At 45.0% G+C, this 27,496-nt stretch overlaps 1 protein-coding gene across 1 annotated transcript; it reads left to right on the forward strand.

Moving 5' to 3' along the window:
- The first annotated feature begins 621 nt into the window (after positions 1-621).
- Positions 622-27,035, forward strand: Slc6a4 (solute carrier family 6 member 4). Its single transcript, XM_048366210.1, has 13 exons — positions 622-1,251; positions 2,927-3,061; positions 4,262-4,481; positions 6,731-6,869; positions 7,510-7,644; positions 9,193-9,296; positions 11,530-11,657; positions 13,326-13,438; positions 13,999-14,130; positions 15,778-15,877; positions 17,411-17,511; positions 22,337-22,504; positions 26,566-27,035. Exons 1-13 carry the CDS (start codon positions 909-911, stop codon positions 26,638-26,640), a joined length of 1,893 nt encoding a protein of 630 aa, XP_048222167.1. The 5' UTR covers positions 622-908; the 3' UTR covers positions 26,641-27,035.
- The last annotated feature ends 461 nt before the right edge of the window (positions 27,036-27,496 follow it).

Here is a 27,496-nt window from a genome sequence, read left to right on the forward strand (position 1 = left end):
ATTGTGCCGTGATAAACATAGAAGTACAAATGTCTTTTTGATATCTTGGGACTTGCTGTTTAGGATAGATGCCTAGGAGTGGTATGGCTGGGTCATAGGGTAGGTCTATATTGAGCTTTTTGAGAACCCTCCATACTGTTCTCCAAAGTGGTTGTACTAATTTGCACTCCCACCAACAATGGAGAAGGGTTCCTCTTTCCCCTCACCCCCTCCAGCATTTGTTGTTGCCTGAGTTCAGAGTATAGGCCATTCTAACTGGGGTGAGGTGGTATCTCAGGGTTGTTTTTATTGGCATTTCCTTTACTACCAGGGATGTTGAGCATTTCCTCATGTGTTTCTTTGCCATTTTTATTTCTTCTCTTGTGAAGTCTCTCTTTAGCTCCTTTGCCCATTTCCTAATTGGTTTATTGGGCTTGGAGGGGCTTAGTTTTTTGAGTTCTCTGTAGATGACAGATATTAGGCCTTTGTCTGTTGCTGTGCTGGTAAAGATCCCTTCCCATATGGTTGGCTGTCTTTCTATTTTGGTGGCTATGTCCTTAGCTGTGCAGAAACTTTTTAATTTGTAGTAGTCCCATTTGTCGAGTCTCACCCCTATTTGTTGTGCCCCTGCTGCCATCAATTTTTGTTTGGTTGTTTCCAAATTACTTGAGTGTGTTTTTGACACCTGGGTTAGGTAAAAGGTTTGATTTTTATTTATTTATTTATTTTACTGACTCCCTGCTTGTAAATAGGCTGGCTCACACGCAACAGGTACATTTGTATAATCCTGCTAGTTAATGTCGATGAATTGATGCCTTTCTGGGTCCCTTTCCAACAGAATTCTCCATCCAGTGCCCTAAAGCTCCCAGTTGCTCCCCAAAGCCAAGCACCAAGGACGAGTCCAGGTCCTTGGCATCGTAACCAGCAAGATGGAGACCACACCCTTGAATTCTCAGAAGGTGCTGTCAGCTTGCAAGGATGGAGAGGATTGTCAGGAAAATGGCGTTCTACAGAAAGGTATCCCCACCCCAGGGGACAGAGCCGAGTCCAGCCAAATATCCAATGGCTACTCAGCAGTTCCCAGCCCTAGTGCAGGCGAAGACACTCGGCACTCCATCCCAGCTGCCACCACCACCCTAGTGGCAGAGGTTCATCAAGGAGAACGGGAGACCTGGGGCAAGAAGATGGATTTCCTCCTCTCCGTCATCGGCTATGCTGTGGACCTGGGCAACATCTGGCGCTTTCCTTACATATGTTATCAGAATGGAGGGGGTGAGTATCATGGGCCATGGGTGGCATGGTGGCTCTGACTGGGGGATGGGCTGAAGATCCTTGTGGGAGATCAGAGACCATTCTTAGATCCTTCTTGTAACCCTAAATACTTTATAGATGTCAAAACCCATAGTGGACTGTAGGTGTGACTATGGGAAGCAGGGAGAGGAGGGAGAATGGATGGACCCTCTGGTCTCTGTGTTGATATTGGCATATTATTAGAACGAGAAAAGATCATGAAGAAATGAGTTTCAAATCAGTCCATATTCTGCAGGGTGATATTCTGTAGGGGGTAATTCATGTCTGTCATTCTTTCTTCCATGGGCTGGCAGTTGTCCTGATTTTCTGTATCCTTTTTTTCCCAGTTGTTAGGCTTGAACTAAGGCTAGTGCTCTACCACTTTGAGCTACAGCCCCACTTCCGGTTTTCTGATGGTTAATTGGAGATGAGAGTCTTACTGCCTTTCTTGCCTTGTCTGGCAAGATCTCAGCCTCCTGAGTAGCTAGGATTGTAGGCATGAGCCACTAGCACCCAGCTGCTTTGCTGTATCTTTTAAGGATATCTGTCTTTGGGGCTGCAAAGGACTTCTTGCTTAAGAGGAGCGGAAGTCATTTATCCCCTTATCTCAGCTTTAGAGGACTCACCTTTAGCCCGAAGCATTATGTCCCTGGTGGTATTTCCTACTACAAAGCTGATAGAGCGAGCACTTTGATTTTCATGAAGGCTACCACAGAAATATATGGTCTGATTCTCAAGCCAGGTGTGTGCCCAATGTAATAAAAAGTTGTGTGGGCCTTTCCCGTCACACTGACGGGAAGCATTTTTATAGGAGGGAAAAGCACTTTATAGGAGGGAAAGTGATCTTAGCTGACCCACTCTCTTGGAGCTAAAACTCTACTGCAGGCGATTAGTCCCAAGCCTAGCATTTTCCAATTCACCTCAGCCCAGGGCCGGGAGACTTCAGCATTTTCAGCGATTTATCAGCTTTGTGTTTGCTTGTTTCAGCCATGTCCCCACAGGTGGCATGCAAGGGGTTATTTCTGCTTCAGTGGAATTACAGACACGTAGGCAAATATCGGTGATCAAGTCTGGGAGTCAGTACTGATATGCAAAGATCCAGCTCCATGACTCATGGCTGGCCGAAGCTGTGTAGATCATTGCAGGCAATCTGTGCTCAGGTCCTGTACGATTCTATCAGAATCACCCAGGAGCCTGAAAACAAGCTTGCATTGCATTTGCTCTTAGATATTCTGCTCCGGATCTGGGGTAGAACCTGGGATGTGGGGTGAGTTCTCAGGCTTGCCAGGGGTTGTAACATGTGGCTGGGCTCGGGAATCTCAGCTTTCCTCAGTGATTCTCTGGTAGGAGAGGAAGGAGCCCAGGCCTCTCCAGGTGGTGGTGCCAGGGCCCATACTGTTCACTGGCAGCCTGGCTCTTTGCATTTGCTTGCTGACCTCCTGTGCGAATCTCAATTTTGCTATGGAGCTCTGCGGATGGTGACTCCCTGCAAAGCACTGAACCCAGGGACAGAGTGCGGTCCCACAGCACAGCGTGGCCACGCGCTGCTTGCACATCAGCTCTGTGGCTCTCCGTGTAATTCCTCATGCCCAGAGCAGTTGGGGTGACCTGCGGACTGACGCGGGCAGGGAATGAAATTGTCTCTCATCCACCTCAGGGGCATTCCTCCTCCCCTACACCATCATGGCCATTTTCGGGGGGATCCCGCTGTTTTACATGGAGCTCGCACTGGGCCAGTACCACCGAAATGGATGCATTTCTATATGGAGGAAAATCTGCCCGATTTTCAAAGGTAATGGAAGGGTTTGGGTGGGTGAGGAGGGTACACCCGTCCATGGTGGGAGCTGAGATCTCGTCCTCTTAGGTATCTCTGGGCAATAACTTGAGTGTTGTTTTTTTTTTTTCTTTTGTGCCAGTACTAGGCCTCGTGCTCTCCCTTGGCTTTTTCACTCAAGGCTAGTGCTCTGTCACTTGAACCATACCTCCACTTCCTGGTTAATTGGAAATAAATCTCTCTCAGACTTGCCTGCCCAGGCTGGCTTCAAACCAGGATCCTCAGCTCTCGGCCTCCTGAGTAGCTAGGATTACAGGTGTGAGCCACTGGCACCTGGATAACCTGAATTTTTGATGACTCATGTGGTATGAAAGTGTTAGGAGATGGAATAAGTGAATAAATAGCAGTTTAAAAACGTAAAGCACCAACAACAGTCATGCAACACAAATACTTACACATCCATATGAGTGCTCTGCTGCATGCCGCTCTCTGTGCTCTCTTCTGAAGCCCTTGGGGAATGAAACACATAATGGTAGCCATCTTTTTTTTTTTTTGGTGGTGGTACTGGTGTCTGAGCTCAGAGCTCTATGCTTTCTAAGCAGGCACTCTACCACTTGAGTCACTCTACCAGTCCCTATTTGTGTATGCCAGTCCTGGGACTGGAACTCAGGGCCTAGGTGCTGTCTTGGAGTTTTTTTTTTCCCTCCTCAAGATTAGTACTCTACTGCTTGAGCCACATCTCCACTTCTGGCTTCTTTCTAGTTAACTGGAGATAAGAATCTCATGGACTTTCCTGCTCAGCCTGGCTTCAAACCTCTATCCTCAGTTCTCAGCCTCCTAAGTAGCTAGGATTTCAGACACAAGCCACTTTCCTGCTCAGCTGTGTTGGTGGTTTTTGAGATAAGGTTATGCTTTATACCTGGGTCAGTGTGTACTGTGCTCCTCCTATCTGTGCTTCCCCAGGCACGCACCACCTCACCCAGCTACTGGGTGAGACGGAGTCTTGAGAACATTCTTCCCCCTATTCCTGACCTCGGTTGGCCTTGAACTGCAAAACACCCTCACATCTCTGCCTGCCGAGCAGCTAGGATTCTAGGCTTGAGCAGGTGTACCCGGTGGCAGTCACCAGTTTTACCCCTTCTCTGGGCTGTGAACGTTCACGTGGCCTTTCACCATGGGGCTGCCCTTTGAACTTGGCCCCTCTCACCCCCTGCCTAGGAATTGGCTATGCCATCTGCATCATTGCCTTCTACATCGCCTCCTACTACAACACCATCATGGCCTGGGCACTCTACTACCTCATCTCCTCTTTCACCGACCAGCTGCCCTGGACCAGCTGCAAGAACTCCTGGAACACTGGCAACTGCACCAACTACTTCTCCGAGGACAACATCACCTGGACACTCCATTCCACATCCCCTGCTGAGGAATTCTACACGTATGTGCCCGGGAGCAAGGGGGTGGTGTGTCAAGAGCAGGCTATGCCCGTGGGGATTGCCATCTTGGGAAGGAGGCCTAGGCGAAGGGTTCTTCACAGCTCTGCTGGAGGGTTGCTGAGGTAATGACATTATTAGGGCTAGGGAGCCAGTAGGAGTGAGGGGTGGCAGGACCTGGAGTTGGGAGATGAACTTGAGTAGTCTGATCTAGCCCTTGTGCCCCACCAGCCTCCTTTCCCATGGGCCAGGCCAGGCTGCTGCGCCGTGTCCTTTACTTACCTGCACTTTAAAAAACAACTCCTCTCGCGAATCCACCTCCATCCCGCGTCCTCCTCCCAGCCAACTGCCAGGGAAGCAAACCATCCTGCTTCTACAGTAGTCTAAAACACGTGCACATGTATGTGTTCAATAGAGGCCCTATGTGTGCATGCGCACAGTACACACATGTGCACACACGCTGCCATGCCACAGCTCTGCCCCAAGGACCTTGCATGTGCTAGGCGAGCAGTCTACCACTGAGCCGAACCCCCCTGGCCAGTTGTTTCTTTTCTGAAATGCCAACTGTTTGGGGTTTTTTTTTATTGACACAAATGCTTTCTTGTAGCACTATAGTCTTTTTTTGTTTTGTTTTTTGGCAAGTCCTGGGCCAAGGGCTGAGGGCCTGAGCACTGTCCCTGGCTTCTTTTTGCTCAAAGTTAGCACTTAACCACTGAGCCACAGTGCCACTTCTGCCTTTGTCTATATATGTGGTGCTGGGGAATTGAACCCAGTGCTTCATGTATATGAGGCGAGCACTCTACCACTAGGCCATATTCCCAGCCCCAGCACTGTAGTCTTTTTTTAAAACATCGCGTTGGATAGACAGCTTTATATTATCATCCCTTTGAGTAAATGGATCAATATTTCCCCTAGGGGGCCAGTAAGTTGTTTTTCTGGTTTTGGTCAGTTGTGGAGCTTGAACTCAGGACACTGTTCTTGAGCTTTTTCACTCAAAGCTATTGCTCTAGCACTTTGAGTCACAGCTTCACTTCCAGTTTTCTGGTGGTTAATGGAGATAAGAGTCTCATGACTTTCCTGCCTGGCCGGGCCTCAAACTATTATCGTCAGATCTCAGCCTCCTAAGTAGCTAGGATTACAAGTGTGAGCCACCAGGGCCCAGCTTGCCAGTAGTATTTTTAATGCAGGAATTATAGGCAGCTACTTTGATGTGAGGGGAGGGGCCAAAATAAGTCATCATCTATGCTGGGTGTTGATGGTTCAAATCTGTAATTCTAGCTACTTAGAAGCTAAGCTCTGACAGTCATGGTTTGAAGCCAGCCTGAGCCAAACATTCCATGAGACTCTTATCTTCAATTAACCAGCAAGAAGCTGGAAGTGGAGCTGTGGCTCCAGGTAGAGTGAAAAAGCCCAGGGAGACCATGAGGCCCTGCATTTAAGCCCCAGTACTTCACACACACACACACACACACACACACACACACACACACACACACACACAAACACATACACACAATGTCCTCATGTTTTGTTTTGTTTTTTGACAGTCCTGAGGCTTGGACTCAGGGTCTGAGCACTGTCCCTGGCTTCTTTTTGCTCAAGGCTAGCACTCTGCCACTTGAGCCACAGCACCACTTCTGGCTTTTTCTATATATGTGGTGCTGAGGAATCGAACCCAGGGCTTCATGTATATGAGGCAAACACTCTTCCACTAGGCCATATTCCCAGCATTCCCACAATGTCCTCATGTTGCTAAAAAGCTAGTCATGTTTGTCATCACATTCAGGTGTTAAGCGACACGGGAGGCAGTAGGAAGTCAGCCTGTGGGCTGAGTGCTCTTCTGAGGTTGTTGGCTAAATGCACCGCTTTCCCCTCCAGGATCGGCGGGCCCGTTGCAGCCCTTGCTGAGGCTTGGTGACTGCTTGGCTCTGGCAGCAGAGTCCTTATTTTATTTTTTTTGCCAGTCCTGGTACTAGGACTCAGGGCCTGAGCACTGTCCCTGGCTTCTTTTTGCTCAAGGCTAGCACTCTGCCACTTGAGCCACAGCACCACTTCTGGCTTTTTCTATATATGTGGTGCTGAGGAATCGAACCCAGGGCTTCATGTATGCAAGGCAAGCACTCTTGCCACTAGGCCATATCCCCAGCCCAGCAGTGTCCTTTTTGCTCTTGGCAAACCTGCTGGAGGTGCCACATGTTGGCTGTGCTCAGGTCCCTGTCCAGATTCTCTCACAGGCTTTCCTTTGTCACTTTAGACGCCATGTCCTGCAGATCCACCGCTCTAAGGGACTCCAGGACCTAGGAGGCATCAGCTGGCAGCTGGCCCTCTGCATCATGCTCATCTTCACCATTATCTACTTCAGCATCTGGAAAGGGGTCAAAACATCTGGCAAGGTGAGGAACCTGGCTGCTGGTCCAGGCCGGCCCAGGGGCCCCACAGGAGCTCTAATTCAGAATTCATACAGATCTATACAGATACCGGTCAAGGGATCATTTTCATCAATGCCAAACATGCTCTTTCTCTACATATGTTGGAAGATTCTAGAAATGGGTCATTCCCATTTACTTGTATGTGCATGTAAGTGAGGGGTGCAGCACAGCAACTCTGTATTCTAAAAATTATGTAACTTTGGTTGTTGTTAAAAATCCCTTTAACCTACTGGTAGAGTCATAGTTGCTAATAGTGGTAATAATTTACTGAGAAATCATTATGGACCATGCCCATGCTTGATCTACATTGGCTAACTCTTGCTTCCTGTTACTTCATTGTCCCTACCTTATGGATGTAAGCTGGGCTGTCTTGGCTTAGAGGAAGGTAGTAGTGGTTGAATCAGATTCCTATCCAAGTGATTCTGAAGCCAGTTGCCTTTCTGCCACATCTTTCCTCCTAAAATGACTGGGGCAAGAATGAAAAGGTGGAGCTCTTTCCCAGAGGTCTTGAGGAGTAAAAGCCTCTACACACACCCAATTCCCTTTCTTGCTGACCCTGGAATAGGGTGGTGATAACCTGTGTTTCCCTTCTCCATCCTTACAGGTGGTGTGGGTGACAGCCACCTTCCCTTACATCATTCTTTCTGTCCTTCTGGTGAGAGGGGCCACCCTTCCTGGAGCTTGGAGGGGTGTTGTCTTCTACTTGAAACCCAACTGGCAGAAGCTCCTAGAGACAGGGGTAAGATAATGAAGGAAACTGCATGCACTTGCCATTTACTAGATGAGCTAGCTCCTTCTCCTTCGAATAACAACTGAACAAGTGAACATTTGAACAACGGAACAACTGAGCTGTAGATTAAGGGTGAAATCTGCAGTGATATTTAACCACAAATATAAGCACAAGAAGTACACTTGAGCAGGGTGCAAGTGGCTCATGCTTGTCATGCTAGTAACTCAATAGGCTGAGACCAGGATCATGGTTTGAAGCCAGGACTGGATAGAAAAGTCAAGATTCTATCTCCAATTAACTAGCAAAATGCCAGACTGGAGGAATGGCTCAAGTTATGGAGCTCCAGCTGTGAGCAAACAAGTCAAGTGAGCCAGGCAAGCCCTGAGTTCAAACTATAGTACCGGAACACACACAAAGTATAATTGAGGCCTAGTATGGTGGTATGTGACTATAATCCTAGAACTGAGGAGCCTAAAGTAGGAGGATTGCACATTTGGAAGCCAGCCTGAGCTTCATAGCAAGACCTGTGTAAAAAAAGAAAAAAGAAGGGCTGGGAATATGGCCTAGTGACAAGAGTGCTTGTCTCGTATATATGAAGCCCTAGGTTCGATTCCTCAGCACCACATATATAGAAAAGGCCAGAAGTGGCACTGTGGCTCAAGTTGGCAGAGTACTAGCCTTGAACAAAAAGAAGTCAGGGACAGTGCTCAGGCCCTGAGTTTAAGCTCCAGGACTGGAAAAAAATACAATGATATGCTGGGCATATAGTTGCTCACACCTGTAATCCTAGCTACTTAGGAGGCTGAGATCTGAGGATCACAGTTTGAAGCCAGCTGGGCAAGAAAGTCCATGAGACCTTGATCTTCAATTTACCACCAGAAAACCAGAAGTGATGCTGTGGTTCAAAGTGGTAGTGTGAGCTGGGCACCCATGCCTCACTCCTGTAATCCTAGCTACTCAGGAGGATGAGATCTGAGGATTGTGGCTTAAAGCCAGCCGGGGCAGCAAAGTCCATGAGACTCTTATCTCCAATTAACCACCAGAACTGGAAGTGGCACTGTGGTTCAAGTGGTAGAGCACTAGCCTTTTTTTTTTTTTTGACCAGTCCTAGGGCTTGAACTCAGGGCCTGAGCACTGTCCCTGGCTTCTTCTTGCTCAAGGCTAGCACTCTGCCCCTTGAGCCACAGCGCCACTTCTGGCCATTTTCTGTATATGTGGTGCTGGGGAATCGAACCCAGGGCCTCATGTATACGAGGCAAGCACTCTTGCCACTAGGCCATATCCCCAGCCCAGAGCACTAGCCTTGAGCTGAAGAGTTCAGGGACAGCATCCAGGCCCAGAGTTCAAGACCCATGACTGACAGAAAAAATACAGAGGAGGCTACTGGATGGGTTTAGGTCTAAAAGATAGAGAAATTACATATATTTCACTGGCTATGTTGTCTATCCCTAGAATGAGTCTTGACAAGATGGGGTTTGCCTGGTATATAGTCACACGGAGGCATGTGAGGTGCTGACCTGCTGGTGCTCTCATGCCCTTTGCTTTTCTGTGTTCCAGGTGTGGGTAGACGCTGCTGCTCAGATCTTCTTCTCTCTTGGGCCAGGCTTTGGGGTCCTCCTGGCTTTTGCTAGCTACAACAAGTTCAACAACAACTGTTACCAGTGAGTATCTGAGGTTGGAAGTAGAGCAAAGGAAAGCTAGCTGTCTGGCAGAAAGTGATTAAACTGAGCCAGGTGCACCCACAGAGGTGCCACAGGCCCCCGGCTATTCACCCAAGGCCACAGAGCCCACTCAGGCCCTAACGCAGGCAACTAGTAGGTTAAAAGAGGTGTCAGGCCACTTCTTTTTTGTGAGGGTCCACTTCTATTTTAATTAAGGATTTCTAGGTCCTAGTGGAAGGTGGCAGGCAAACAGTGGGGGAAGGAGGGTGAATATAGTCATAACAACCTTATGTAGACACATATGTGAAAATGGAACAAGGAAACTCAATGAGACTGGTTTGGAAAGGGAAAGAGGAAACAAGAGAGAATGATACTGGGAGTGACTCTGATCAAGTTACATTGTATGCATAAATGGACATGCTAAATGGAATACTCTCCCACAACTAATTGATGCTAATTAGAAATTCTGCAGTAGGTTTACAAATATTCAACACAGAACTAAATATTTAAGCTTAACTAGTTATGACAAATTAGGTGGTCATTTGTTTATATAGAAGTATGACTGAGTTATTTCAGCTAACACAAAATGCCATAGTTACAAAAACCATGCTTTGGGTATATATTTTTTGTGTGTGCCAGCCCTGGGGCTTGAACTCTGGGCCTGGTCTCTGTCACTGATCTTTTGTGCTCAAGGCTAGCACTCTGCCACTTGAGCTACAGCTCCATTTCCAACTTTTTGTGGTTAATTGGAGATAAGAGTAACACAGACTTTCCTTTCCCCAGCTGGTTTCAAACTGCAATCCTCAGATCTCAGCCTCCCGAGTACAGGTGTGATTATAGGCGTGAGCTACCTACCAGCTACACTTACAATGATGATGATGATGATGATGATGATGATGACGGTGATAGTTGTGGGCTTGAACTCAGGGCCTGAGGGCTGTCCCTGAGCTTTTTTTTAGCTCAAGGCTAGTGTTCTACCACAGCTTTGAGCCACAGCACCACTTCTGGTTCTCTGGTGGTTAATTGGAGATGAGTCTCATGGACTTTTCTGCTCAGGCTGGCTTTGAACTTCAGTCCTCAGATCTCAGCCTCCTCAGTAGCTACGATTACAGGTATGGGCCACCAGCACCTGGTACTTAAGATATTTTAACAAGAATGTTGCAACAATAATGACTTGTTACTTACCTCTACATTTTATTAGTCTAGTGTCCTCTCATAGATGGTAATGTCCAATATTCATTTTGTGCTATTCATAAGAAATTTTTTGCGGTTATGAAGATTGGATTCAGGGCCTGTACTTGCTAGACAGGTGCTCTACCATGTGAGCCCCAGGTCCAGCCTAAGAATTAATTTTTTTTTAATGGAGTCAGGATAGGCATTACCTTATAGGCCCATGCCTGTAATCCTAACTGCTTAAGAGACTGAGATCTGAGGATCAAGGTTCAGAGCCAGCCTGGGAAGAAAAGTCTGTGAAACTTTTTTTTTTGCCAGTCCTGGGCCTTGAACCCAGGGCTTGAGCACTGTTCCTAGCTTCTTTTTGCTCAAGGTTAGCACTCTGCCACTTGAGCCACAGCACCACTTCTGGCTTTTTCTATATATGTGGTACTGAGAAGTTGAACCCAGGGCTTTCTGTATGCCAGGCAAGTATTCTACCACTAGGTCATATTTGCAGCCCTGTCAGACTCTTTATCTCCAAACCAGCAAAACGCTGGAAGTGGAACTGTGGCTCAACTGGTAGGATGCCAGCTTAGAGTAAGAAAGCTAAGGATCAGTACACAGGCCCTGAAACCAAATCAGTACCAACACACAAAGAGTCAGAGTATCTGCATCTTGTAGGCAGTAGGCATCTTGTGACTTGATCTGAAGATGTCAAAATCTAAAACTGAAGACTTCACAAATGTGATGCCCAGGCCTGGTCCTGGCCTCACTCCAGCCTGCACACTGCTTCAGAGCAGCGCCTTTCCTGTCTGCCATGGAGCCATCTTCTCTATGTTGTTTGTTGTCTCCTAAAACCCCTGCACCTGCCACACCATGGATGGTGGTCATAGCATTTGTGCTTCAGGCCTTGGGGAGGTTTTGTTTTGTTTTGTTTTAGAGAAGGGAGAGGGGCATCAGAGCAGGCTAGGGGTTCCTTGGAGCCGTGGAGGCCTGTCTTCAGCAGAACAGGCAGACAGATGCTGCTTAGACTCTCTACCCCGGAACTCTTTCAAACTCCTTGGGTTTTCTGCTCTAGAGATGCCCTGGTGACCAGCGCGGTAAACTGCATGACCAGCTTCGTTTCTGGATTTGTCATCTTCACGGTGCTCGGATATATGGCTGAGATGAGGAATGAAGATGTATCTGAGGTGGCCAAAGATGCAGGTAGGGCTTAGGCTCTGTTACTGAATTGCTATGTTCTGAGTCCCTAGAAATATCTAGCTTCTGAGTCATTTTTAATTGGCCCTTTAAATGTTCATATCTGAGAGAAACTTGATGGCTTAGAGATCTCAACCCTTTCCATGTGCCGAATAGGGTAGTTCCCTTCACCCCCAGTTCTGAGGCCTTAAACACATGAAGGACTTGAAAATGTGACTTTGATAATGACTTTAAAGCCAGTGACAATGAAGCCAGGTGCCAGTGGCTCACACCTGTAATCCTAGCTATTCAGGAGACTGAGATCTGAGGATCACAGTTTGAAGCCAGCCTTGACAGAAAAGTCTGTGAGACTCTTACCTCCAATTAACCACTAAAAAACCAAAAGTGGAGTTGTGCCTCAAGTGGTAGAGTGCTAGGCTTGAGCATAAAACCTCAGGGATGGTACCCAAACCCCAAGGTCAAGCCCCAGGACCAGCACAACAAACAAAAACAGTGAGTTTGGGTGCTGTGATCATCTTGTGATGGGTCCAGTCCAGTAGACTAGTAATCACTAATCCTGAAAACTGCCCATTGATGATGTGGCCACCTTATTTATTGTAGGTTTTCAAGTATAAATAAAAAGCATGATACATGTTGAAAAGATCTAGTGGAGTCCCAGCACTTTTTCACAAACATGTTTGTGGATTTGGCTTGACTTAAAAAAAAAAAGATCCTAGGACTTGATTTCAGGGCCTGGGTGCTTGCTATCCCTGAGATTTTACGTTCAAGACTAGTGCTCTACTACTTGAGCTACAACTACTTTCTGACTTTTTGGTGATTAATTGGAGATAAGAGTCCCATGAACTTTCCTGCCCAGGCTGATTTTGAACTGGGATCATCAGATCTCAGCCTCCTGAGTACCTAGGATTACAGGCATGTGGCACAGGTGCCTGGCTTGGCCTGTTTTGATCAGCACCATAGTCCAGGACATCAACTATCCAGCAGGTATGATGACCTGTCATTCACAAAGGGGACTTTAAAGTAACAGGACATTTTAGTCTCTTTCCTACTGTTTAGAGCAGGGACAATATTAGCAGGAACTTAAAAGGGTGTGGAACGTTACAATCTTGGCCCTGAAACAAAGTCACTGAGTTGCCACACACTGGAAACTTGGTGCTGTTTTGCTAGTCTCGGGGTCTTATTTCCAGTCCTCATGTTAACCGAGGGCACACCATTTTCACGGGGGATAGTCTTTCCTCCCAGCATGCCATGGTGGTCAGGTACGATGCATGGTGAGGAAGGTGAGGAAGTACTTGGTAGCCATCAAACATCAATTCATGGTGAAGGTCATGTGATGAGGAGTGTAGTTGTTGGTGTGCTTGTTTTATTTTATTTATTTATTTATTTATTTATTTATTTATTTATTTATTTATTTATTTATTTTTTGGCCAGTCCTGGGCCTTGGACTCAGGGCCTGAGCACTGTCCCTGGCTTCTTTCCGCTCAAGGCTAGCACTCTGCCACTTGAGCCACAGAGCCGCTTCTGGCCGTTTTCTATATATGTGGTGCTGGGGAATCGAACCTAGGGCCTCGTGTATCCGAGGCAGGCACTCTTGCCACTAGGCTATATCCCCAGCCCCTTGTTTTATTTTTTGACATCTTTGCAGCAACTGCCTCCCCCTCTACTTTGTCTCAGGTCCCAGCCTCCTCTTCATCACATATGCAGAGGCCATAGCCAACATGCCAGCAGCTACATTCTTTGCCATCATCTTCTTCCTAATGTTGATCACACTGGGCTTGGACAGCACGGTGAGTGAATGGAGGGAACCTGGCTTCTGGAAGGATAAGGAGAAGGGGAGGAGGAGGAAGATGGACCCATCTCTCCTACCCTGACCCTCTCAGGCAGTGTTGGCTGCTCCTTCCTGGTGCTTCCCATGTTCTGGTCCACTCCTGGACAATGGCACCTACTTCCCCTAGGACATAACTAACAGGAAAGTGCAGGGAGAATTCCTGGCACAGGTGAAGGGCTCAGCATTGTGAATTCCTTATTGTATTGACGCTTGACCAGGTGATGGCACTTTATGCTCTGGCTAGCACCCAGCTCAATGCCTTGTACTGATGTGTGTGGAGAGACTAGGTGTTGATCTTTCTCTCCAAGGGACCATGCACACTAAAGTTCAGTCCGTGTACTCTATTTTCTTCCCTAGATGTCCCTAGTGCTTTCGGATGTGTTCCTCTAGCCCATGAGTAGCAGAACTAGGAATGATCAGCCTGACTAATCACTCAGTAATCTTACCTTTCGTTCTGTTTACTGTCCGAGGCAGAGACTTGTCCTAAAGCTTCCACTGTGACTGGGCATGTATTCTCAGTTTGCAGGCTTGGAGGGGGTGATCACAGCTGTGCTGGATGAGTTTCCACATATCTGGGCCAAGCGCCGGGAGTGGTTTGTACTCATTGTGGTCATAACGTGCTTCTTTGGATCCCTGATGACCTTGACTTTTGTAAGTACCAGGGCCCTTGGCTTTGAATTGGCCTCTAAGGCAAGAGGATGCTATAAAAACAGTTTGCCTTATGTCATCACATAGTGCCCTTGTTTTGGGGGGCTTAAGGAAGTGTGTGGGGAGGGCTGGGAAGGTGGCTTAGCGGTAGAGTGCTTGCCTAGTATGCATGAAGCCCTGGGTTCGATTCCTCAGTACCACAGAAACAGAAAAAGCTGGAAGTGGTGCTGTGGTAGAGTGCTAGCCTTGAGCAAAAAGAAGCTCAGAGACAGTGTCCAGGCCCAGAGTTCAAGCCCCAGGACTGGTAAAAAAAAAAAAAAAAAAAAAAGGAAGTGTGTGGGGAGATTGCTGTTGGCATGAACACGTTTGTCATGGGCTGGGCATGTGTCTAAGTGGTAAAGTTGAATCCTAGCACTGGGGATAAAGAAAGTTTGTCACCAAGAAGAAGACAAGTTGTGTCTGGCAGCATCCATTTGTAGAATCTGTATATGGTATCTGTATCTATCCAATTACATTTCAGGCTTGGCAAAATACTTGGATAAAAACTAGGACTTCCATGTACAGTCTATTTCCCCCCCTCCCTTTAGGACTGCTTTCAGAATGTTGCCCTGATATTTTGATCTATAAACAGTTGAAGGCTGGCATTTTTCTTGTTTTTTGTGCTGATCCTGGGTCTTGAACTCAGGGCCTGGGTATTGTCCCTGAAATTGTTTTCCTCAAAGCTAGTCCTCTTCTGCTTGACCTGCAGTGCCACTTTGAGCTTTTTCTGAGTACTTTATTGGAGCTAAGAATCTCATGGACTTTCCTACCCAGGATGGCTTCAAACCATGATCCTTAGATTTCAGCCTCCTGAACAGCTAGGATTACAGGCATGAGCCACCAGCCCGTGGCTGAGGCTGGTATCTTATATGTGTAATGTCACCTTGTATCCTCTAGAACTTACAATGATTAAAAAAAAAGTCAGGCCCTCTCCAGCCATTTTTTTTTTCCTTTTTTGATAGTTGAGGCAAATATGAGAAGGTAAGCATCAGATGGCAACCACTGACCTCATAGGATTGTGTCCTCCTCACTCAGGCAGATTTTTCAGCTGGGCCTCTTTAAACCATGATCCCATGCCTTTGGAGCGTCCTCAGGATGGGCGAGGGGTGGTGTGGAACCCAACAGACAGGAGTTGGGATAGAAGGCAAAACTGTGATCAAGGGATCCAAGATGTCTGGCATCAGGGGCCCTCTAAGAGTTAGTGTTTAGAGGTGGGGAATTCTCCACATTTATGACGGTCACTAATTTTACAAAGTTGAAAATAGATCTAGAAGCCCTTTGGAGCGTGTCTCTTAAAGAGGAAACAAGAAAGATGTGCTCTGGGGCTGAGTAGCTCGGTGGCAGAGCACTTGCCTCATGTGTACCAGGCCCTGGGTCCCATCCTTAGCACTACTAAAAAAAGAAAAGAGTCCTCCAGAGGATGAGCAAAGGAGTGAAACCTAGCCCACTTGCAAAGGCCGCTCCAAGAGGCAGGCAGTAGCGAGCATAAAACTAGGTCCAAGGTGAGAACTTTCCAGCATGTGTCTCAGTTCAGAAGCTTCTGCAGCCTCTGTGGCAAGGAGAAGCAGTGCCTTAGAGGGCCTGTAACCAAATCTGTGATGTGGTTCCCAGGGAGGGGCCTACGTGGTGAAGCTGCTGGAGGAGTATGCCACAGGGCCTGCCGTGCTCACTGTTGCGCTTATAGAAGCCATCGCTGTGTCCTGGTTCTATGGTAAGATCTGTGTCCTGCCAGTGGACCTCTTTCTATACTACCTGCAGCTTGCACAGCAAGGAGGACTAATTTCTCAGACTGAAGGAAAGAGCAGTTGACCTTCTGAAGGCCTGATGGGCCATGTAAAATGTCAGCTGAGTACCTTCTTCAGTCTTCTTTTTTTCTGTGCTCCCTACAGTAGGTTGGTTGCCTGTGCTCTGGGGGAAAGACACTTCTTTCAGGTCTGAGGGTAAATGCTTACCTAGTAGAGGCAAGCAACAGTGCTTCACTTAGCTAATCTACAGTGGTGGGTTATGATCCTGATGCTCTCTAAGAATCAGAGACAACATAGAGTTATAAACAGTGAAGGCATTGAGAGGTATAGTATACTACTATTCAATTTGCCAAGCCAGAGCTCCCTCCAGAGCCCTGAGACAAAGCTTAGTCACTTAACCTTCTAACCAAGAGGCAAGAATGTTCTTAGTGTTACTCTCTGAGTAAATCCCCCAACTCATGCCTCCAATCCTGGAGTGAGCTTTGATAAGGATGAAACCACCAGGTGTACAGGAAGTGAGCAGAGATGGGCCCACTGAATGAGATGCCAAGAGCCCCTCAGTGGGGAGGAGCAAGGGGGGAGGGCATACGCAATTAAAATGAAGACCGCCAGTTCAGAGATAGATCTCTCTACAATGAAGAAACCATTATTAGGGTGTAGGCCAAGTGGTAGAGCACTGGTCTAGCAAGCTCAAGGGCCTGGACTCAGTCCCTAGTGCTGAGAAAAGAAAAATGAATTAGCTCGTTCTAAAAATGAATTTGCTTTCCCACTTCCTATGATAATGAAACAGCTTTCGCATAGTAGTTATTACCCATGAAGAAGAGGAAAGAGCCCATGTGAGTTGCACACGGGCCTAGTTTTTTTGTTTTTTGTTTTTTAATCCTCACCTTGTCAGCAGTTCAGGGGACAAAGTTCAAAGTATGAAAAGCACAGCAGACTTGCCCCTGAGAACCATGGGGGTTCTCTGAGAAGCAACCACAGAGCACTTTCTCTGCAGTTTCATGTCTGTTGGTGGAAGTTCTCACTTCTGTGCCAGTAACTTTTTATAGAAGAACCTTGATCTGGTATACGAACAGACTGTATTGTGGTTAAAAATTTCCCTTGAAAATTTCCGGAGTAGGGTCAAAGTTGGTATCTGCTGGGCGGGCACACCAATCCTAAATAAAATTCAACTCTCCTTCTTGTAGTAACAGTAAAAATCAACTCTATGTTGAGATCTTAAGAAGACAGTGTGGGCACAATGGGAGGTGGGAGGACTCTCTCCAAATGTCCATCATGAGCTTTGCTTGCTATAAAAGTACAATGCTGTGTGTCCTTGAACCACCCAGGTGAAGACATTTCAGAGCTATTATACTTGTTCAGGTCAGGAATTTCAGCTCCCTTCCTCCTAGTCATCCCCAGTGCTGATCCCAGATCCCAGTGACTCTGACAGTGTCTGAGAAGTGAGGCAGAAAAGGACAGTATGTCACTTACTCAGTGTCTCTTTGGGATGATTTTAGGCATCACTCAGTTCTGCAGTGATGTGAAGGAGATGCTTGGCTTCAGTCCTGGATGGTTCTGGAGGATCTGCTGGGTAGCCATCAGCCCTCTTTTTCTCCTGGTGAGTTACTTCCTAACTCCTTCATGATCTAGGGAAATAATTGCCTCCAGACACATTTTTAAATAGGTATCATATATAACATATATGCAGAACAGGGTGCAGACCTGCCTAAGAACAGCAGGAACTCTCGGCGGGGAGTGACTACAGAGCACCTTCCCCTTCATAAGTGTACATCTGAAGGATACTTTATAAAATGAGTACTAGTGGGCTGGGAATGTGGCTTAGTGGTAGAATGCTTGCCTAGAGCATATATGAAGCACTGGGTTTGATTCCTCAGTACCACATACACAGAAAAAGCCAGAAGTGGCGCTGTGGCTCAAGTGTAGAATGCTAGCCTTGAATAAAAGAAGATCAGGGACAGTACTCAGGTCCTGAGTTCAAGTCCCAGGACTGGAGGAAAATAAATAAATAAAATGAGTAGACTATGTAGTCAAAACCATGTCAGGAAACAGAAACACGACAGCACTTTAGAAGCTCCTCTTCAGACATCTAATACCATAAACAGTCTTGGCTTTAGTCACATTAGTACATCATCCTTTACTGAATAATCCTTTATTGGATAATAACGATAAATACAATTTATTGAATACTAAGTGCCAAGGTGGACTTTGCCCTAAACTTATTGCTCTTTTAATCTTTATGATAATTCTGTGAAGTAATTATAATGCTAATACTCCCATTTTACATGTAAGGAAATTGAGGCCTAGTGACCTTAATGTCACATAATGGCCATTCAAGTCACATAACAAGAACTAAGATAAAGGAGGAATTATCTTTCTCCTGAGAGGAGTTTTAGCAATTTCCTATTTTATTTTTGCACACACATTTATATCAGCATCCATTAGTTGTACGACAGGGTTTTCACTGTGGCATTTCCATGCACACTGTACACATCTTCTTAAAGAGGCCCCTCAAGCACAGGTCCAAGTCAAAAGTCGACTCCACTAATTGGCTAAGGACCTGGACCTGGGTTAGTCCATTTGTCAAGGTGTGTTTAGTATTTACTTCATGTTACCTAGTATCCACATGGAGAGGCCTCTGTCCAAAGATGGATAATTCCTGCTGACTGCCAGGGTGCACTGAGGTAGCCTGGGAACTCCACACAGTGTACATCAACAGGGAAAACTCTCCAGTTGTTTTATTTACCTGTAACACTTTTTTTGAAGGAAGGGGGGATATGTTAATCTTTTAGAGCCAGAAAGGTTGTAAGAACATTCCTTCAATCACCTGGGCCTTCCCACTTTGTGTTAGGATCTCTTTTTGCCCCTTCTTCCTTTCAAAAGAGCCTTTTGCATTGCATTTTGATTTTGAGACAGCTCTCTCTCTCTCTCTCTCTCTCTCTCTCTATATATATATGTATATATATGTGTGTGTGTGTGTGTGTGTGTGTGTATATATACATAAATTTTTTTTGCCAGTCCTGGGGCTTGGACTCAGGGCCTGACCACTGTTTCTGGCTTCTTTTTGCTCAAGGCTAGCACTCTACCACTTGAGCCACAGCACCACTTCCAGCTTTTTCTATATATGTGGTGCTGAGGAATCCAACCCAGGGCCTCATGTATACGAGGCACGCTCTCTTGCCACTAGGCCATATCCCCAGCCCCATCTCTCTATATTTTTAACCTACAAGTTTTAGCAAGAGTTTGAACTGAACTGCATGGCCTACCCTTGCCAGAAGCCAAAGTCCTGACATAAACAGGTTATTATTTCATATTAAAAGCAGCGCTTCTTGATAATCTACTTAAACTCTTTCATTTGTTTTTCAAAGGAGGAAGGGACACTGGATTGATTTTTTTTTTTTTTTTTTTTTTGCCAGTCCTGGGCCTTGGACTCAGGGCCTGAGCACTGTCCCTGGCTTCTTCCCGCTCAAGGCTAGCACTCTGCCACCTGAGCCACAGTGCCCCTTCTGGCCGTTTTTCATATATGTGGTGCTGGGGAATCGAACCGAGAGCTTCATGTGTAGAAGGCAAGCCCTCTTGCCACTAGGCCATATTCCCAGCCCCATGGATTGAGTTTTTGAGGGCAGAAGCATGTTTGTTTACTTTTGCAGTCCCTACACTGAGAGAATGGCACACAGAGTAGGGTCAGATGAATAGGGCAATCACCAGCTGGGGCAAAGCTTAGGGACAGCGCCCAGACCCTGAGTTCAAGCCCCAGGACTAGCACACACAAAAAAAACAAAAATTGAGTGCCAAGGGGCTGGGAATGTGGCTTCATGGTAGAGTGCTTGCCTAGCATGCATGAAGCCTTGGGTTCAATTCCCCAATACCACATAAATGGAAAAGGCCAGAAGTGGCGCTGTGGCTCAAGTGATAGAGTGCTAGCCTTGAGCAAAAGATGCTCAGGGACAGTGCCCAGGCCATGAGTTCATAGCCCTAGAACTGGCAAAAAAAAAAAAAAAAAACGAGTGCCAAAAAACTGTGTGTATGGTACTGGGGTTTAAACTCAGAGCCTTGAGTTCGCAAGGTAGACTCTCTAACCACTTGATCCACACCTTTTTTGTCTTGTCCGTTTTCAAAGTGGAGTCTTGCTTTGTGCCAGGCCAGCCTGCGCTTCCATTCTCCTATTTGTGCTTCGCTGTATATGCCTCTTAGTGGTAGTGTATCCTGCCATTGTGCTTTCCTTGTTGTGGAATTACAGACATATGCCACCAGACCCAGCCATTGAGTGTGATGGAGTCTTAAGAACTTTTATGTCTGGACTATTTTCAAATCATGGTCCATAGATCTCCACTTCTTTATAAAAAACTAAATGTAAAAAGAACCTTGATGAACAGTGTAAAGTTCCCTGGAAAGGAAACCTACCACATGGTTCAGGCAGAAAAGAGTTTATTGGAGGGAGAGAAAACTGCCAGCCCACAGAAGATGGAAGTGTGGAAAGACAGAGGGGAAGAGAGAAGAGAAAAAGAGCGAAAGAGAGCAAGGACTGGTGTTGAGCCAGACTCCATAGGGAAAGGTGGGAGGAAGGACCACAGCAGATAGGGAAGTCATCTCAGAGCCTGGGCAACCTCTCACAGTCCAAGGAAGGTGTGACCAGTGTGGTCCGGCATGTGACCTCAGAGGATGAGGAAGTGATCTCAGAGTGTAGGATCCTTTGCTTACTTACAGTCAGGTGATTACTGGTTTTAGGCAGGTAAAGAATAGGGAATGGCTTGTTGTTGGGCCAGACCTAACAGTATTTTACTAAACAGGCCCACTTGTTTCCCAGTAATCTAGCCCTATCAGATCTTGGCTTTTATAGATTATACTAAGGCATTATTCATCTTAGTTATGGAAATTTTGACTTCTCTTACATGTTGTACCAGAGGTTTCATTCATCTGCCTCTCCCACATCCTAGTGCTGAGCCTTTGGGTATTTTCACTTCTGGTAGTGCATTGTCTAAGAGTCCCTTTACCCGGCAGGACCCATGTATGGATTTGGCTATAGGCACATTGCTCATAATTCCCATGATGTTTGCTTTACTCCCCTCCTCTAAATGCAAGCGTTATGATGCCTAATTACAAGGAAAAAAATCTGTCTTCCACTTCTATGTTTATTTAACAGATCCCTTGTGCTGGGCTTTTTAAGGCTGCTTTAGGTAAATAATGTGTAACTTTCTAAAAATATTCTTTTTCATTGAAGCCAAGTTACAAAAACAGAAAATATTGTGTATGAGCAAGAGGCTGGGCTGTGTGAGGGGGATGAAGGGGGCTTCTGAAGGTAAAGTTTGATCCCTCCTTGATGGAGTTGGATTTTGCACACCTGACATCAAAAGGAACTGAGTTCCAGTAGGGCTGGCTCCTAACCGCACCCTGCTCTGTTCCATATTACCTTCCTCAGTGGACAAGACTGGGCAGAAGAAAGGCTGGCTATTGACCCAACTCCTGTTTTCCAGGCCTCCACCTAGACTTAGGATAACACTGCTCAGAAGATGAATGTGTGTTTAATAATTTCCCATTTTATTACCTGCAGACAAAGAAAAAAAGATATAAATAGATGTTTAGCCACACAGATAACTTACATTACTGTCTTCTTTATGCCTATGAAATAATAAAATTAAATCAATAATGACTTTAGCACAGTGGTAACTAGGAAAAATCTGATGTTTACAATCTCTGGAAACAAAACTGAAATAAGAAAACTCATAAGTTAGGTGTTGGGAACACGTTGGTAAAAGTTCTCTTCATCAAAATTTTCACATGAAAGTTGTATCAAGCTTTCTTTTTCCCCCTTCCATAATTCCTTTCATCATAAGGACATGTGGCAGGCAGGAGGTCATTGCTCAGATGCCTCTTTGTAGGCCATCTTTGTTGAAATCCCAGGCTAAGGTGCTGAACACAGAAAGCAAAGAGGTGAAGGGACATTCACCGGAGCTTGAGTCCTCCTGGGATCTGAAGAACCTTATTATCACTCAGATATAAGGCACCTTCCATCTGACCAAAGCCAGTCACAATTGAGAAATGAAGAGATATGAAAACAAAAGAGAGATATGAAGTCCGATGCTTGACAGGGGCTGTGAGGGACCGTTCAGTTTAATCCTTTGCTGACCACCCCCAATGGATACCAATCTCTCCTTGCCAAAAGGTAGCGCTGAAGAGGGTGCTGCCAGTCCCCTGACTTGAGCTATAACCTCCCTGCTGTAAGTCCTGAGGTATGGGATCACAAGGATAACCAAGAAAAGCATCTTGATATTCTTGAAGCTTAGGAATAGATGTTGATAATTCTGAGTCATCTAGGAGGTATGCCAACAGTATCTTAGCTTTAGCAGTTGTTATTTGTGGTATCAGAATTGTATCTGCTTGGGTATGGTGAAAAATTTTAATGTTTCTTGGAATTTCTGTCTTAGTTCATCATTTGCAGTTTTTTGATGAGCCCACCTCAGCTACGGCTTTTCCAGTATAGTTATCCTCACTGGACTGTCATCCTGGGTTACTGCATAGGAACCTCATCTGTTATCTGTGTCCCCACATACATAACGTACCGGCTGATCACCACTCCAGGGACGGTTAAGGAGGTAGGTGCTAGTTAGTGGATAGTGTGTGTGTGTGTGTGTGTGTGTGTGTGTGTGTATGTGTGTGTGTGTGTGTGTGTGTGTGTGTGTGTGTGTTTCAGACTGGTGAGTATTTGGGGCATAAACAATTCTTTTATGTCCTATTCAAAAGATAAATATACATGAAATTCATCAGAAGACCCTCAAACTTACACATTTTTGTTCACCTATACAATTAGTGCAGCCATCATTTAAAGCATCTCCCAAATTCAGCAACAAAAGAATAAGCTGATCTGTTGGGTGTGCTGAGGTATTCATGGGCTGTGTTTAGATTTCTAAACTTAGCAGCAGCTACTTTGCTGACTGCAACTAATACTATTTGAAAATCATCACAAAATAAGGATGTTACACCAGTAACTTAGTTTTAGTTCAAGACATTGGAATACATTTTTGCCATGATAAATCATCATTTCTGTAATGAATGTCTTATAAATTTAATAATAGGACCTTAAAATTTGTATAAAAGTGTGTACTTTCCAAAGAGATGATCTTATTTGTTATTCAAATACCTTGTGAGGCAAATGGGAAACTGAGGCTGGGAAAAATCCTGTTCAAAATGCCCTTATTCAGACATGTCTGAGAAACACAGCACAGAACTTGCTGTCCAGTGTTCTTTTCATACGAGTAGTTTCATTCTAATCTTCCTGTCTAGAGTTTACCATATAGAAATTTGCGCAAAAGTGCATTCCATACTGATGGAGTTAGTGGTTCAGCCATTAGATTCACAGCAGTATTATAGTTCACACTAACAGAGTCAAAAATGTTTCATGTGGCTTGTCTATTTGTGAAGTCTGAAGTTGGGTATATTTGTAGGAAAAGAGCTCAAAAACAAAGAGCAGAAAGCCAGAAGCGACTCTATGATGCCTGAAAATCCCAGTGGTCTAGTCTGTGGGCTATAATAAGCAAAACTCAAACGAGATCATCACATTAATATTGCTGAGACATTTTGTGAGAAATGAGAATAATGGGATTCATTTCTTTTTCCAAATACAAAAACAGAGTTAACATTAAAAGAATTAGCTCTTACTAATTTCTAGCATGACTTTGTTCTTTACAAAGAGCATTGGGCCTTTGTATTGCTTGTAATTCACTTTCAAACCCAGAGTTACTGAGTTCCTTCTTTCAAGTTGTCTTTTATGACAGTTGAGACGATCCATGAGCTCTGTGGCTTCAAACCCAGGTTCAAGGTCTGAGGTGGGAACTCTAATTAGGTTAATAATGACACTATTCTATAGTCATCTTTTTGCAAATTCCTCTAGTTGGTCAGAAGGGACTATAATCCAAAGGTATATAAATAACAGAGCTGTGAGATGTTGGCGGTAGAGGTAAGACAATTGAAGGGCCATGCTCAACATAAGCCACCAGTGGGGTGCAGTGGGTTACCAGAAATGATTTAGCCTGTCAAAGAGGACTAAGAGAAGACCACAGGCAGCCTTGGCAAGTCACTCACTACCTCTAAGGCTTGGTCTCCTCATATTTAAAATGTGTTCACTGGACTGTCAGATCTCTGAAAGATTGTTGTAAAAGTGGTAGTCCTATAGAATATCAACAGCTGATACCGCAGGAGGAGAAAGGTTAGTCAATTTTTGGAGAATGCTAGATTAAGGCAAATGAAACTGGGCAACCAGTGGCTCATGCCTGTAATCCTAGCTATTCAGGAGACTGAAATCTGAGGATTTTGGTTTGAAGCCAGCCTGGGCAGGAAAATCTATGAGACTTTTATATCCAATTAACTACCAAAAAGCTGGAAGTGGAGCTGTGACTCAAGTGGTAGAGAGCTAGCCTTGAGCAAAAAAGTACATAGTAGAGGATCAGTTGTTTCCCCTGATGACTGTATGGAGGGCTGGAAGCTCTGGTTCACTGTTGGTGCCCAGTACCATGAAAGTATTCTACTATGTATCTCCAGCCTAGGAAAAGATCAGAACTCCAAATGCAGTTTCTACTGAATGCTTATCACTTTTGCACCATCGTGACCCATTGTAAGTTGAGGACCATCTGTATATAAGGCTGGGGTGTGTGGAGTAAGCTACTTTAGGCTGTACTTGCACAGAAGTACAGCCTAGTAGTCTCAAGGTTGGAGTCACTGACTGCCTTAGGTATCGTCACAGCAAACTCTAATAACCTTCATAAAGTTACTAGTCCCTAGTGAACAGCTGTTTATGAAGATGTCAGCAATGGTCTATTTCTTAGATTAGTTGGTTCCATCTTGCAGAGGGCATGACTTGGCAAATTAGAGAACAACAGTTGCCTGGCCATTATAATGCTACCAAAATATGACCACCACCACCACCAAGACTTGTATTTCGGGAAACCAGCCACAAGGGCAGCAAAACGTGTAAGCGTTAGGGCACAAAAGCTATTTTTCTTTATAATATTCTTTGCTGGTCTTGCCTCTACCACATGCCTTAGTGATCTCTTCCTCTGTATACTGTAGCTCCACTTAAGAGAAATTATAGTGATCTGTCTAGTTCCCAATTAGCAAGACAGAATTCTGCTTAACCAATTATAGTTCACATATTCCCATATGGTAATGGTTTTTGAGATTTTGTTTTTAGTGATTTAGCATGCTCAGGTAGTGGTTGCACATTACAATCTTTTCAAATGGATATCTAGTGTGTAAATTTAGTACTCAGATATCCTCCTTAAGAGGAACACAACATGAAATTGCACAATTATGTGAATTTCATTAACTATGGGAATGAAACAGACCCTGTTTCTTTTCTTTTCTTTTTTTGCCAATCCTGGGGCTTGGGCTCAGGGTCTGAGTACTGTCCCTGGCTTCTTTTTGCTCAAGGCTAGTACTCTTAAGCCACAGCACCACTTCTGGCTTTTTCTGTTTATGTGGTACTGCATGTAAGACAAGACTTTACCGCTAAGCCATATTCCCAGCCCCCAGACCCTGTTCTTTAAGGAATAAATTCCCAGAAAAAGAAAATAGTAAGACTTAAAAACTTGAAGTGTACTACATATGTTTTCAATACAAAATAAAAAAGTATAGTATCTCCAGATGCCAGTGGCTCACCCCTGTAATCCTAGCTACTCAAGAGGCTTTGCAGTTCAAAGCCAGCCTGGCCAGAAAAGTCCCTGTGAGATTCTTATTTCCAATAAACTACTCAAAAAAAGCCGGAAGTGGTGCTGTGGCTCAAGTGGTAGAGTGCTGTCCTTGAACATAAAGAGGCTCAGGAACAGTGCCCAGACCCCGAGTTCAAGCCCCAGGACTAACAAGCAAACAAGCAAAAAAAATATTGTAATTTAGTAAGGATTTTTCTAAGCCTCTGCAGAGCTATTTTTCCTTCTTCAAATCCCTGAACTGCTTCATGTTAACTCTGCCAATAGAAGTTCTCAGCTGCTTCTCTGTGATGGTATTACATTCACGTGAGTCCGCTTCAGAAGTGGTGATTTAAATGGTTGCATCTTTTTTTTCAAATTTCCTGCTGTCTTCATAGGAAGATTCAATGATTTAGTAATACTCTGGCCATTGTAATAGCACTGGGCCATGTAGCTGTAGTATGCATCGGGACACAGGGAATCTGATTGAGAGGGGTGGGGTGCAACCGCTTTGTTTTTTGAGCCCTGTGTGGCCATGAGGAACCTACTTACTTTGTCTACAAAAAAAAATGCTCTTTCTCAAAAGGCAAAGACATGCTATAGGGCAGCAGAGATTCTATCAAAGGCTCATGCTTCCCATTAATGTTATATAGTATTCTTATTATTCAACTTAAAATTAAATGCCACTGGGCATGGTGGTGTATATCTGAAACCCAGCTAACTCAGAAGGCAGAGGTAGGAAGATCATGGTCTGAAGTTAGTCCAGGCTCAAGTGTAAGACCCTATCTAAAATATGAATTAAAAGCAAAAAGACTAGAAGCATGGTTCAAGTAGTACAGTACATGCCTAGCAAGTTTGAGGTCCTGAGTTAAGTCCCCACAACCACAAAAAGTCATTAAAATACTATTTAAGCTTTAACATACTGAGGAAATATTTTTGCAGTTAATATTGGTAACATTGCATTTTCTTCCCAACAGCGCATTATTAAAAGTATTACTCCAGAAACACCAACAGAAATTCCCTGTGGGGACATCCGATTGAATGCTGTGTAACACACACCAGTCAGAGGAAAATATTTCCCACCACCAGCTCTGAAGAGTCCTGTCTCACCTTCTTCTCCCTAAATGAACAAGTTTCCAGCCAAGCCTGATGATGAAATGGCCTTCTTCATGGAGACACAGTCCTAAAAGATTATGGTGCCCAGATTTTTATGGCCTTCAGCCACTTCTTTCCATGAAATCTGCTGGACATACTCCCACAGTGGACTGTGACCCAGCTGAACTGGCCTGTTGTGGATGTGTAAGGAGGTGGGGAAGGAGGTGATGAAAACTACCTACTCATCAGTTAGGATTAGGTTTAGAATTGTTTGTGAAAGTCTCCTGTATCATTTTTTGGTATGATCATTACATAACATCCACTTGCTTCACTATCTAGGGAAAAAAGAAAACAAACAGGGATGTTGTCTTGCTGTCCATATATTTTCTGAGTAGCATAGAATACTATAGCTGGAATCTACTAGAACCTTCTAATCCATGTGCTGCTGTGGAATCAGGAAAGATGTAAAAAGCTAAACTGATAAAAAAAACCATGTGTATATGTGAGCATTTGTGTTTGTGTATATTGTTGTGTCTGTGTTCTTATTTCTATCCTAATACTTTGGGCCTATTACAAACTATGAATTTCCCCTAATTTTTCTTACATTAATGAGTTCTATCTACTCAAAAGTTCATGTATGTTATCTGGAGAGGACAATTAACTGCAGCATACTTTATGCTACCTTATTTGCCAGTGACACTACTTTAGCCCACACATCTTCTTTTCTCCTTCTCCCTTCCCCTAAACATTAGGACAAGGTTCCACAATCAAATATGTCTTGGCTGTGAACTCCCTTCAAGATGGATTGTGAAC

The sequence above is a fragment of the Perognathus longimembris genome, chromosome 17, assembly GCF_023159225.1.
Source record: "Perognathus longimembris pacificus isolate PPM17 chromosome 17, ASM2315922v1, whole genome shotgun sequence".
Taxonomy (NCBI): Eukaryota; Metazoa; Chordata; class Mammalia; order Rodentia; family Heteromyidae; genus Perognathus; species Perognathus longimembris.

Excerpts from the sequence above, each read along its gene's own strand:
- Slc6a4 (XM_048366210.1), top strand. The coding sequence starts at position 909 with ATGGAGACCACACCCTTGAATTCTCAGAAGGTGCTGTCAGCTTGCAAG. Across the intron at positions 3,062-4,261 it reads AATCTGCCCGATTTTCAAAG|GAATTGGCTATGCCATCTGC; the intron begins GTAATGGAAGGG and ends CCCCCTGCCTAG. Across the intron at positions 22,505-26,565 it reads CTCCAGGGACGGTTAAGGAG|CGCATTATTAAAAGTATTAC; the intron begins GTAGGTGCTAGT and ends TCTTCCCAACAG.